The sequence below is a fragment of the Rattus rattus genome, chromosome 3 (assembly GCF_011064425.1).
Source record: "Rattus rattus isolate New Zealand chromosome 3, Rrattus_CSIRO_v1, whole genome shotgun sequence".
Taxonomy (NCBI): domain Eukaryota; kingdom Metazoa; phylum Chordata; class Mammalia; order Rodentia; family Muridae; genus Rattus; species Rattus rattus.
In genome coordinates this window covers 26,148,036-26,162,342 of record NC_046156.1, presented here as the reverse complement: position 1 = coordinate 26,162,342, position 14,307 = coordinate 26,148,036, and the positions used below count along the sequence as shown (strand labels likewise).

General features: G+C 39.9%; 1 protein-coding gene across 1 annotated transcript in view; it reads left to right on the top strand.

The window, feature by feature from the left end:
- Positions 1-14,307, top strand: part of Tbck (TBC1 domain containing kinase) — a 153,316-nt gene that overhangs the window by 72,108 nt on the left and 66,901 nt on the right. Inside the window, exon 22 of the mRNA XM_032897303.1 lies at positions 284-445. Within this exon, the coding sequence (XP_032753194.1) occupies positions 284-445 (162 nt within the window). The remainder of the gene's footprint in view (positions 1-283; positions 446-14,307) is intronic.

Genomic DNA, 14,307 nt, shown 5'->3' with positions numbered 1-14,307 from the left:
CAGGTATCTGTAACTCAGGCTCCAGGAGGCCTGATGCATTCCATAGGTGCATGCATGCACACACACACACACACACACACACACACACACACACACGCACATGCACACCTTTAAAAAAATAAAACTTTACAGTCAAGCATTTTATCAGCACAGTTTAACACATTAGCTCTTAAATAACAACATGATCTTAAAGTAATAATAATCGTATATTTACTAATACAGCTGTTAGTGTTTTTGACAAATTTGGATTTTGTTTAAGTATATTTTATAAAATTTCCTACAGATGTATTTCCACTGCACAAAATTTTCCACCTCTGGGATACGTTATTGCTTGGAAATTCCTCTTTCCCATTCTGCATTGGGGTGGCTATCCTCCAGCAGCTGCGGGATCGTCTTTTGGCTAATGGCTTCAATGAATGCATCCTTCTCTTCTCCGACTTACCAGGTATGTGTGTAAATGAAGTGATCACTAAATGCAATCTTGACTGTAAAATACTGTGCTATCTTGGCCACGTGAGAAAATCATTCTGCTTGGGTCCAATTTCCAAAGTCAGGATGATCAGTGCTTTTCTTCTAGCCGAGGAATGCAGAGGCTGGCGCAGGTCATACTAAGCCTCTGTGGATCATTTCCATCACAGGACTGCCACCAGAAGGGTAAAAAGTCACGGCCCTGGGACTAACATGTTTACCCTTTACTTAGGACCCATCCATTTATCTTCACTGGTAGAGAGTGAACAAAGGCCAGTAAGGAAGGCGTTTGGAAATATGTTTATAGAAGGATGGTAATTCACACGCAACTTTGCTCCCCTCTAGCCGCAGCTGCTTGGTAACGACCTGGCAAGTGTAAGAGGAGGAAACACTGTCCTCAGAGGAAAATCACCAAGCTCTATAGGAATACGTTATGTAATGTAAGCTAGTGACTAAGCTGTTTAAGGCATTTATAAGAAGTTTGAAACCCTTGGGAAGTCTATCTTGATGCAGAAATAACAACCATGGTTTATTCTTGATGGTGAGAAGATAAGGTTTATGGAATGTCTCTACAATATGGAAGGAGCTAAATGTTTTCAAGATACAGAATTTGGACTAAAGAGAAGATGCAGCCCTTAAGAGTCCTTGCTGCTCTTTCAAACCCAGTTTTGGTTCCCAGCACTCACATGGTGGCTAACAACCATTGTAACTCCAGTTCTAAAGGATCCAATGCTCTCCTCCTGTCTCTATGGGCACCAAGCACACATGTAGTGCATATACATACATAAAGGCAAACACTCATAAACATCAACTAAAATAAAAATTTTTATTAATTTCCTTATTTACTCACTTTACATTCTGATCACAGTCCCCTCCATTCTCTCCTCCCAGCCCTATCCTTACAAATCCCTCCCCTCATTATCCCCTCCGCTCCTCCTCAGTGAAGGGGAAACCCCTCTTGGGTACCACCCTGCCCTGGGACATTCAGTCCCAGCAGGACTAAGCACATACTCTCCCATTGAGGCCCAACCAGGCAGGCCAGTTAGGGGAAGGGGATCCAATGGCAGGCAACAGAGTCAGAGACAGTTCCTACTCCAATTGTTAGAGGACCCACATGAAGGACCAAGCTGCACATCTGCTACAAATGTGTGTTGGAAGCCTAGGTCCAGCCCCTGCATGTTCTTTGGTTGGTGGTTCAAGGTCTGTGAGCCTCCATGGCCCAGGTTAGTTGACTAAGTCTTCTTGTGATGTCCTTGACCCCTTCAGCTCACTCAGTTCTATCTCCCATTCTTCTTAAAGACCCCTCAAGTTCTGCCTGATGTTTGGCTAAGGTTCTCTGTAGCTGTTTGCATCAGCTGCTGAAAAAGCCTCTCAGGAGACAGTTAGGCTAGGCTCCAGTCTGCAAGCACAGCAGAGTATCATTATAGTGTCAGGGATGCCTCTCTCACATAGGATGGGTCTCAAGTTGGGCCGGTCCCCTATTGCATCTTACAGGCAGGACAAGTTTTAGGTTGAAGGCTGTGTGGGTGGATTGGTGTCCCTCTTCCTCCACTGGAAGACCCACTTGATTATAGGAAGTGGTCACTTCCGTTTCCATATCCCGTGCTGGTAGGAATCAGCTAGGGTCACCGCAAGAGACTCCAGTGGCCTCCTTCATTCCAGGTCTCCAACAAGTCCCAGAGATGCCCCCCACTGATTTCCATTCTCACTCCCAGCTCTCTCCTACCCCCCAATTGATCGCCATTCCCTGTCCCTCCTCTCTCACCCAGTTCCCTCTTTTCATCCACCCCCCCCATGACTATTTTGTTGACTCTTCTGAGTGAGATTCAAGTATCCTCCCTTGGGCCCTCCTTATTACTTCATTTCTTTGTGTCTGTAAATTATAGCATAGTTATCCTGTACTTCATGGCTAATATCCACTTATAAGTGAGTGTATACCATGCGTGTCTTTCTGGGACTGGATTACTGCACTCAGAGTGATATTTCAAGCTCCATCCATTTGACTGCAAATTTCATGATGTCCTTGTTTTTAATAGCTAAATAGTATTCCATTGTGGAGATGTACCACATTTTCTTTATTCTTTCTTCAGTTGAGAAACGCCCAGGTTGCTTCTAGTTTCTGGCTACTATGAACATAGATGGCAAAGTGTCTTTGTGGTATAGTGGGTCTTTTGGCTTTATGCTCAGGAGTGGTGTAGCTGGGTCTTGGGGTAGAACTAGTCCCAATTTTCTGAGAAACCACCAAATAGATTTCTAGAGTGGCTGTTTAAGTTTGCACTCTCACCAGCAATGGAGGAGTGTTCTCCTCGTTCCACATCCTCACCAGCATGTGCTGTCATTTAGTTTGGATCATAGCCATTCTAATTGGTGTAAGGTGGAATCCCAGAGTCGTTTTTATTTTAACTTCCCTGATGACTTCCCTGATGAACACTGAAATTTCTTTAAGTGTTATTGTTTTGCTTTTTTTTCTTAATATAAAAATTTTACATTTTGTCCCAATTTTCTGGTTCCATGTTTGTCCTGGTTCTACTGGTGCTGTCAATTGTTCAGGCAGGCACACAGGAACTAATAGTAAATGCACTTAAAACTGTCCAAGATAAATCACTGAACACAAACAGAAGACCAATGATTTATTAAGCACTTTTAAGAGAAATAAGGAATCTATCACCTACCTTTGTTTATATTTCATGAATATTTCCTACTCTACCTTCTTTCTTTTAACGTCGTCATCCTTTGAAAGAAAATAATAACAAAAATAAATGCATTAGAATAATTTAAAACTTTCCTTTCTCACTTTTGTGTCATCCAATTTAATTAAAATAAGCTATTTCATGCATTAAACAGTAATAGTTCTGGACTTTATTTGTCAATTTTTTTCTCTGGGAGACAGGGAACAATCAAGGTGTCGTGGGGTTTGCAGGGGTGGGGCTGTGGGCAGGGGTTGGATCTGAGTAGAAAAAAAGAAGCCAACTCCACCAATCCAGAAGCAGCCTGTGCCCCACAGATGTTTCTTTGTCATCCCAGCTCGTCCAAGTACACAGAGGATGAGTGATTAGGAGTAAAAGAATTTTCCAGTCAGTTATAAGAATAAGTATGTTGGAAATGCTGACTGTGTATCTTCGAATCTAGTAAACTTGATTATTTCCTTCAGAGCATAAGTGTTGCCTAAGTGCTGGTGAAAACATCTGTGATGGTGGCTTAAAAGCAAATTAGTGACCAGTGCTAACGCAGCTAGCTCAGTTTGTAAAGATCTCTGAAGGCAGAGTTGTAGCATGTACCTACGTCAGAACTCAGTAGGTGAAGTTCAGCCCTCTCTTCACCTTTGACACCAGGATGCCTCTACTGAGGGGAAGCACCCTGACCACTATGCTCTCATTGTTTATCTCTATTTACTCACTGTATGTGATTCCTCTTATAGAGAAGAGCTAATAGGAAATACATCACATTCTAAAGAAGCCTAAAAGGATTTGGTACAAACTTTACCCTTAAGTGACCCATATTTTGTTTTTAATGATAGTTACTTGGGTGGGATATTTTTCTCAAGTAAATTTAAAGAATTTCATTTTTTAGCATACTGAGCTCCCCAGCTGTGTTTGAAGAACTTTGGAAGTAGCTGTGGACAGCTCTAAAATGTAAAGACAGACAGACAGACAGACAGACAGACAGATAGACAGACGCACACAGAGACACACACACAAACATCTATGCCCTAAATTCAAGGGCACCCACATATGTAAAAGAGGCGTTACAAAGTTCAAAGCACACATTGAACATCAAACAATAATAGTAGGAGATTTCAACACCCCAGTCTCACCAATGAACAGTTCATGGAAACAGAAACTAAACAGAGACACAGAGAAACTAACGAGTTATGAACCAAATGGATTTAACAGATATCTATAGAACATTTTATCCTAAAACAAAAGGATATACCTTCCTCTCAGCACCTCATGGTACTTTCTCTAAAATTGACCATATAATCAGTCACAAAACAAGCGTTAACAGATACAAGAAGATTGAAATAATCCCATGCATCCTATCAGATCACCACAGACTAAGGCTGGTCTTCAATAACAACAGAAAGCCCACATATACATGGAAGTTGAACAATGCTCTACTCAATGATAACCTGGTCAAGGAAGAAATAAAGAAAGAAATCAAAGACTTCTTAGAATTTAATGAAAATGAAGGCACAACATACCCAAACTAATGGGACACAATGAAAGCTGTGCTAAGAGGAAAACTCATAGCTCTGAGTGCCTCCAAAAAGAAACAGGAGAGAGCATATTTCAGCAGCTTGACAGCATACCTAAAAGCTCTAGAACAAAAAGAAACAAATACACCCAAGAGGAGTAGAAGGCAGGAAATAATCAGATTCAGGGCTGAAATCAACCAAGTAGAAACAAAGAGAACTATACAAAGAATCAACAAAACCAGGAGCTGGTTCTTTGAGAAAATCAACAAGATAGATAAACCCTTAGCCAGACTAACCAGAGATGACAGAGACAGTATGCAAATTAACAAAATCAGAAATGAAAAGGGAGACATAACAACAGAAACTTAGGAAATTCAAAAAATTATCAGATCCTACTACAAAAGCCTATACTCAGCAAAACCAGAAAATTTAGGTGAAATGGATGATTTTCTAGACAGAAACCATGTACCAAAGTTAAATTGGGATCAGATAAACCATATAAACAGCCCCATAACCTCTAAAGAAATAGAATAAGTCATTAAAAGTCTCCCAACCAAAAACCCCAAGGACCAGATGGGTTTAGTGCAGAATTCTATTACCCTCAAGAAAGACCTAATTCATGTTCAGAGAATTAGATGATAAAAGTGTTAAACACTTTTGAAACAAATTGCATTTTAGTCTATCTACAAAGGATAGATAGGCTAACTATATTGTACTTCTAATTTTAAGACCAGGATCAGCATTGAGTTTAACTCTCTAAATATATTCTGATACAGTAAAATCCCCCTGAGGATTTACCAAACGAGGTAATGCTAACCTTAGAGAAGCAGTTTAATCTCTGTATCCATTTCCACGTCTCTTACTCTGAGAATGGCAACACTTCCTGTCAATTGACCATTGTGTTAAATCAGTACAGATAAAGAATTTAAAGCAGCAGAGGGCAGATGTAATATATTGTAAAAGTTATTAAAACTATTATTATTATTATTATTATTATGCTTCTTGCTTTTTATTCAAATATAATGTTCTACTGTCTTAATAGCATAAATGCAGTAATCTCCCCTCTTAGCTATTTCTAAAAATTCTTGAAGGTGTCTATCACAATAATTCACGTTAGAGAAAGCTAATGAGAAATTACCTTTAAAACCTTCATGGCTACTGTTTGCTATTAGAAATTGCGAAGTCGGCATTAGAGGGCTCAGCTTCCTCTGAAATTCAACTGTTACTCAGACATTATAAGAAATAAATGCAAATATGTAAACTATTATGAAAAATATTAATTATATTAAAGAAAACTGCTGTTTTAAGGGAGGTTCTTGTAACAAAAATCAATTGACAAAAACAAATTCTTATAATATTTGTTTTCCTATAGAATATTTTTAAGTTCCCTTCAGTAAAAGTTTTAATGACTATGTTAAGGGCTTCCTATTTATGCATATAAAGAACGATAAGCTTAAGTGTGTAGAAACTTGCTAGCATCTTCCTGTTCTCAGTGGTATCTTACGTGTCGTACACAGCTGGCTAGATGAAGCTCTTCATCTGTGTTAGCTCATCAACTGCACATGCTTTCTTTTTCATTATTCAATGTAGTATGGCAGAATCATTAAAGAACCACTTTATGTATTTACTTTCTTAACATGTGTGCACACATGCTTCTGTCAGGGTACGTCCTATGTGCCAAGATCAGAGGATCATTCTTGCGAGTCAGTTCTCTCCAGCTACTCTGTGGGATCCAGGCCAGCATGTGTGCATGAGCATGTGCCTGTGCACGTGTTTATGTGTGTATGTATGTGGATGCAGGAGTCTGTTCTCTCCTTACACTGTGTAGGTCCTGAGGATGAAACTGAGGCTTGAGGCTTGGCAGCAAATGTCTCTTTCCATGTAGCCATTTCACCAAACCTCACAGCATATGTTTTAAGCAATTCACTTAAGTATCACATTTTCTATGGTCTATAAATGAGAAAGCCATAGAAATAGTTAGGGACTAAAGTCAAGATAATAAAACTAGGAGGGAATTGCTAAACTAGGAAAACTTAATACTGTGCCTCAGTATTTCCCTTTTACACCCAGTATGCAAATGAACAGTTAGAGAGAATGAGGAAATGAAGAGCCTTTGGTTTCTGTTTTGGAACTACATACATGTCAAGGCAATTCGCTGATGTATGGTGTAGCAAAGAGCAGAAGGGCACATTCCTCTTGATTTCCAGTTCTTGTAGGCCTGTAACACGTTATTTATAAAGTCAAGATTTACTCTATTTTCTTACATGCCTTTACATCAAAAAATAATACTAAACTGTCTGACCCAAGCTCCATCCCTAGGACCATGTGATGGAAGGAGAGAGCACACTCCTACAAGTTGTCCTCTGGTCTCCTCGGGTGCACTGTGGATTCACATCTGTGCACATACATGCTTACACACATACACACACACACACACACACACACACATGTAAATTTGTTAAAATAATAATTATTTTTAAGAATGAGAGGAAGATATAGGAAAATGTAAGGAATCAAGTAGTATGTGTGTATGTTTCATTTGCTAGCTTTTGTTTTTTAAATTAGAATAAAAAGCAATGGGTTCCATTACGGCATTTGTGTGTGTGTGTGTGTGGGTGTGTGTGTGTGTGTGTGTGTGTGTGTGTGTGTGTGTGTGTGTATCTATGTGTATATAATCTTTATTGTAGAGTATAGTCAAGTGGCATGTTTTTATCTCATTACACACCTTCAAGGAAAAACAACTTTATGTAGCACAGCCTTAAAAAGGCTACTTTGGATTTAATTTATTCATCATACCAGGTTAAAATTTCTGAATCTGAAACCATGAATAAGTAACATTCTGAATAATGAACAATTTAGTAGCTGTTATCTACTTACTTTAAGCCTCAGCAAATAATGCTTAGATAGAAGAAGGCCTTTTCACTCAGTAATGATATTAAAAATAGTGGTACTTTTCTTTCACATGCGTATAAGGAAATGCTAAACCTTTATTTAAGCTCCCCACCTAGGAAATTCTAAACATTTGGCTTTTGTGTGTTTCTGTGAGATAGATGCTGAGTGTATGCGTACAGTTGATGGTATGTATGCCTGTCAGAACCTGGGAGTATGATTGGCAGGAACTGGAAACAGGTCAGGCTCATACAGGCCCATACTGGATTCTTCTTAAGTTCATTTTCTAGCATAAATGCTGGTGGGTACTCGTAATCAAAAATATGTAGGTTATATTTAGATATTACTAGTTATAGTTGATTCGGGTGTAAGGTGAACAAAGATAAGTTAAATAATTCCTTACTTATTAATTGCTTTCAATATTTATTAATTGTATTCTCCTAAAGTTCTTGCTTAGCAGAAATAAACTCCAAAATGTCCAATTATAATAACTATCAGTAGAATTGCTATTAAACATTTCCTGATAGCAAGATGGTGTTATTTTAGTCAAGTGGAATATTTTTGTCTTGTTACATACCATAAAGGAAAAACAACTTACTTAATATATCATAGCATTAAAAAGGCTACTACGTATTTACTTTACACATTGTACAAGGTTTATAATTTCTCAATGTGAAGTCATGAAAGGATGCCATCCTGAGTCATGAACATCCAGTAGACATTACCGGCTTATTTTAAACCTCAGAAAAAGAAATCTTGACAGTTTTACCATTTCTATCACTGTGGGTCACCTTAATTGGATTAGTTTCTCTTCTGTTGCTGTTAGCAAACCCCATGGCCAGGGTCACATGTAGAATATATTGGAGCTTACAGCTGCAAAGCATTCCAGTCTCTGATGGCTGAGTGGAGGCATCAGCCAGTACACATGGTGTCTGGTACAGAAGCTCGGGACTCACGTCTTGAATGGCAAGCACACAGCAGTAGGGCAGCCTGAGAGTGGCTCCAGTCACTAAATTCTCCAAGCTCACCCTTAGCGACAACTTCCTCCAGCAAGACACTCCTCACCTCCCAAACAGCACCAGCAGCCAGGACCGAACTTCACAGCCTGTGACTGTGAGGACATCTCATTCTACCTGCACACCAATTAACCCCCATGTTGCTGAGAACTCTGTTCAACCTAAGTTTTTTGAGTCAATTCATCCCCCACCCAGATAATTTTTTTACTAAGAAGTTATGTTAAAAAAAAAAAAGAAGTTATGTTCCCTGTAAAAAAATAAAAGAAAAGAATTCCATCTCCTAAGTCATAAATCCAAGATTAATATCCTATGCCTACATGCCAGTATATGGACAGTGGGCACCATTATACTTGAATAGGTAGCAGAAATTACAATTCTACACACTTTAGACTGTTCTGGCTTGTCTGTGTTGTTTGTCCCTCTTAAAAATTGCTACCACATTCCTGGACTAGATCTTATTATACAGACTTCAAATAAATAAGCTCATATTTTAAATGAAGTACGCATTTGGATTTTTAACTGATGGGTGTTTTAGTTGTTCGGGTGGTTTTGAAGGGCTGGGTGTGGCGCTCACGGGTAGAGCACTTGCTAGGTATGCACAGGCTCAGAGTTTAACCCACGCCATTGTTGGGTCAGCTTTGTATGTGCACTGCTGCTGTTTCCTCTTTGTTCATTTTAGAAGAAGAAATGCATTAGACATAGAAATGCATTAGAAATAGACTGCAGTAATATGCATGTTCAGTAGTAATGCACTCAATTATCTGTTTATACTTAATGACCCTATGTGAGGCAGAGTTAAGGAAATGCATTCTCTGAGAACAGAAGGCTTTAAATTAAAAGACAATCATTTGGTTAAAAGCATAGACCATTTTGACATTTTAGCTAAAACAAATTTTTATTTCATCAGAGGTACCAGAAATATAAACATAAATGCTTACCCAATGAGAAGATAACATGGTATCAATGCTGTGACTTGGGCAGCCATCAACGGAATAGACAGTCCCTAACTATGACTTTTCCGGTGTTCAGCACCTAATACAGCAAAAGAGTGATCAGATCCTCACAGGTGCCCTGAAGCCTTCGTCAAATTAATATGAACGTGCTGCAGTTATATAACAGGTTTCAAAATGATTTTAGGGACTTTAACTATATAAATAAAAAGCCTTCAGTAGCCAATCAATAGATTCTTTCATTTAGGAATGACTATAAGTGGAATGAGTTACAATAATATATTTTTTTATCAGACAGGACCTCATTTTTAGGGAACTTGAAATTTAGCCAAAGATGACCTGATCTTCCTGTCTTTCCCTCCCCACTGCTGGGATTGGAAGTCTAGGCTTCCATGCCAGTTTACATGGCACTGAGAAGGAACTCGGAGCTTCCTACACGCTGGGCAGGTTCCTCTCAGGGAGCGTCATCTCCACAGCATGTTACAGCAGTGCAGACTCTAGGAAGTAAATACTGCAAAATGTTAGGCCATAAGACTTAAGCCAAATATTAATGATTATAGCTAATAGACTGCTGGTGTGTGACCTCTTTGTTAGTTTAAGCAACTGAGGGATACAAAATGAAAAGAGAAAAACTTTCTCAGTAGAAGAAAGTAGTGAACAGGGAAATAATTTGTAAATGTTGTGTGCTTAGAACCAACAGGACACTAGCTAGAAAATAAAAGAGGAAATTCAGAGAGAAGCATCACTGTGAGCTCTGAGGGGGTGTTTTTAAAATTTTCTAGAGATAACTACTTTTAAATGTCTTTGAAAAATAAAAACTATTGTCAAAAGTTTGTCAGGTACCAGGAATGTGACTAATATGTTGGTAACTCCAGGGACTTCAGCTGGTAGAAGGCAGGGTGTCCTCACTGGAAATGCTCTGGTGGACCTCCAGGACCTAGGGAAAGCAGCTCATACTCAAGGTGGTTCAGAGCCAGCTCTGCTAGAGTTCATGCTGGTCTACCAAACCGAATCTGTTAGTGTCTCGCATTTGCAGGCTGTGACGTCATGGCAGTCGTACATACCTGTGTCTATCGCTCTGTATGTCTCAGAATTACAGTGGGATTGACATAAAACACGCTAGCTATGGGGCCTTTATCTGAGATCCTTCTCTTCCACTCAATCCTGAAAATTGCACATGACCTCAAGAATCCATTCTAGATGCCAATTAAATTATTTTGAGCTCAAAAATTTTTAAGCATACTTAGATGGAACATTAAATTATTTTGAGCTTAAAAGCTGTTAAGCATAAATGAAAAAGTAGTTAATTTGAGGAGTTTTTCAGGATATGGGGAACGATTGTGTGGCTACTTTAAAATGTCATGAGAATTCATTTTTGTGAAATCTAGGTTTATATTCAGCCTTGTTAAAGGGACAACAGGGTATAACTACTTCATTATTTTTGAAAATCTTATAGTGAATCATTTCTAAGCTAAAATCAATAATTTTGGGAAATACAAAGCCAGTAACAGGCCCATAAAGGCTGCCATATGCTACATGAATCTGGGATGCCAGAGTTTTTTCATAACGCTGACCTAAGACGTACTCTTAAAACATAAAACTGGACTGTGGAGATGCTCCGTGTATAAAGCACTTCTCCCACAAGAATGAGGCCCGGGATTCAGCTCCTCCCAACCATGTAGAAGTCATGTAGACTGTTAACCACTTGAATTCTAGTGCTCAGGAGGCAGAGACAGGGAACCCTTGCGCAGGCTGTCTGGTCACACTGGCTAGAAATGGTGAGCTCTGGGCTGAGCAGGACACCTCGTCTCAGTCAGTCACATGGAGGCACAGTAGAGGATGACCCCCACCACCAAGTCAAGTCTTCTCAGGTAGGCTTATACATGAAAAGAAAAGCAATGCTTCTCTACATTAGTAACTAAAGAAGAATGAAGTCAGGGTTGCTCAATGTTTTGTAATAACCTTGAAAACAGAGAGTGACCTGAAATAATAATTCATCTTAGACCCAGTCCCAAGTTTTCAAAGACCTGGTTTGAAGGCCTTTCACCATGGTGGAAATATTTATTTTCTAATTCTGTGAGATTTTATGAGCAGTCCAAAAATTATCTGATAATTTCTGTCAATGTTGTTAACATATTTTCTTTTTTTTTTTTTTTTTTTTTTCCGGGGCTGGGGACCGAACCCAGGACCTTGCGCTTCCTAGGCAAGCGCTCTACCACTGAGCCAAATCCCCAACCCCACATATTTTCTTTATCATACCACCAGTGACATTAGTTTTGTTGGCCCTGTTGTCAACTGTGTATATATGTCTTGGCTTTCAAATCACTCAAAATGGATATATTACATATTAAAGCAATTAATTACCTGTAAAATACTTTTAAAATGAGAAACTAGGGCTGGAGAGAAGGCCCAGCTTTAAGAGCACTTGTTGCTCTTGTAGCAAACAGAGTTCTCTTCTAGCACCTACACGGTAGCTCATGACCACAGATATCTTACAAGCAGTCCAGCACCCTCTCTGACTTCTGTGGGCACCAGCTATGCTGGTGGCATGCACACATACATGCAGAAAAACACTCATAAAATAAAATGAATCTTTTAAAAATCAGAAGCTGATTTGACATCTCACACATCTGCTGCTAATACCACACGGAAGAATTTAAAGACCAAACTGTTTCATAATTTAATACAAACATGTAATATTTTTCGTGTATTTTCTGAATATGATTTGTATGTTTAGTAAAATAATAGCACTTGTGGGCTTATTTCCCTTCCACCTAGCCGCTGTTTCTCTTTACATTTAGCATGAAAAACTTGAAAGGACTCTCATGTGCTGCCTCTTTAACTGTGGCCTTCAACAGTGGAAATAGCTTGTCCACCATGCGGGCTCAGAGTGCAGTGAATCTGCTGGGTCAGAGCTCAGCAAAAGCACTTTACAGCCATCTGCCAGAGCAGAAGGGGGACGGCTGGCGGCCACTGTTCTTAGAGCTTAACATGCTTGTTTCAATATCAGAAACTGTACTGAATTACTTTGAGAATTGAGAGCCATTTCACTCATTTCCAGTTGCCTGGGAAGTGCTTATCAGATTTGTTCTAATTGCCACAAAGACCAAGAGCTCCTGATTTACTTCTGATTCCCCATGAGGCATTAGAGAGAGAAAATGCCTGGAGCTGGCCTGGAGCTGTCTCCTAGCTGCCTCCTTGGTCCTTCAGAGGTGTGAGGCTTGCCCTTTGGCAGCACCTGCTGCTCTGCTCTGTGGCGACTGCTGCTCCACCACTACCGATGAAGACACAGTGGGAGTAGAAAGACAGTTAGTAAGTGTCGTGGGTCAGGACTGTTGACGGCATTTTTAATTATATATCTCTTCCTTGCAGGCGTTAAGCAACAGGAGTGATACGTGTTATAGAGACTGTACCAGCAAATACTGTACATAGGCTGTCTGCAGAGGGAGTGCATTAAAGCCAAATTCCCAAGGACATTATACCTTCTTTCATCTTAGACATTGCCAAGGCGGCATTTATGTACATCCATCCATTCGTTCCACAGATAATGCAGACTTCCTACAGGAATGTGTACATGCCTGATGACATATGTGTATAACGAGTCTTGTTGCTGGATTCTGTTCCTTGCTTTCTTTTTTTGTCACAAATCATTCATGACTAATTATTTAAAGTGACCGACACTTTCGATTTATCATAATTACATATACTGTAATTGCGTTGTTTGAACGGGTCACTTAGCTGCATTAGTTCTGTAATTTTTTTCAGTTAGGGAATTCAACTTCCCTCAAAGAATTGCTCTGTGTAATCAACAGGATTGGAAATGTAGCACTGTTAAATGTCTGGGTGGATCCCTCTACATTGGCCCAGGCTGCAAGTGTGGGAAACAAGCTAAGGGTGGTGATGCTTATGGTATAAGAAAGGTAGTCAGTTAAGGGGTGTGTGTGTGTGTGTGTGTGTGTGTGTGTGTGTGTGTGTGTGTGTGTGTGTGTGTGTGTGTGTAATTGGGGACTAGTAGGGATTTTTAAGTGATAAATGATCACCATAGTTAGAAAATTGGAGTGTAGATGCCCTGTAATTGGTTAGGCTGGATACAGCAGCCTCCATTGGAAACAGCCTAGCTCAAGAGAAAATACTCTAAATATCAAGTAGTTCTTCCTCCTCAGAACAGGAAAGCTTGTTGCTCCCTTCAGGTTGTTCGACGTAGACACGATCTAGGTATTTGAAGAGGAGCGTGTGATGGGGACAAATGATGCAAGGGCCTTATTTGCGTCAGCAATAGTGTCGGCAAGGCTGAGAGACGGTGAACTAAGAATGCTGCATGTAGGGCAAACTGACAAGGTGGGAGTTGAGTTCCGTCTGGAAAACATCCAGTGATGCTTAGCACTGAGAAACGTCTCTGCTTTGTTTCAGTGTTTTCAAGCTAGGAAGCATCCACAGCATGGAAATCGGCTGTAAGAAAACTTTGCTCCCTGTCTGAGATACCTATGCTTATTTATTTAACACATGCGTAGCAAACGTTCCTCTCTGGTAGGCATTGTACTGTGCACTTGGACATAGAAATAAATAAGATGCCTTCAGCTGGGTAAAGCGTGGTTAGAAAACTGGAACTTAGCAAATAGCACAAGACGTGAAACCGCACACTGCCCTCATGCGGATAAAGTGACGAGAAAGCTGAGGTCCATCCTGTGGTAGTAGTGGTGACCGATATTGGTGACACTGGCAGTGTGCTGGTTAGGGCATTGCTTGGTGTGCTGAGAGATCTGGCCATGCTTTGTATGTGACCTGAAAG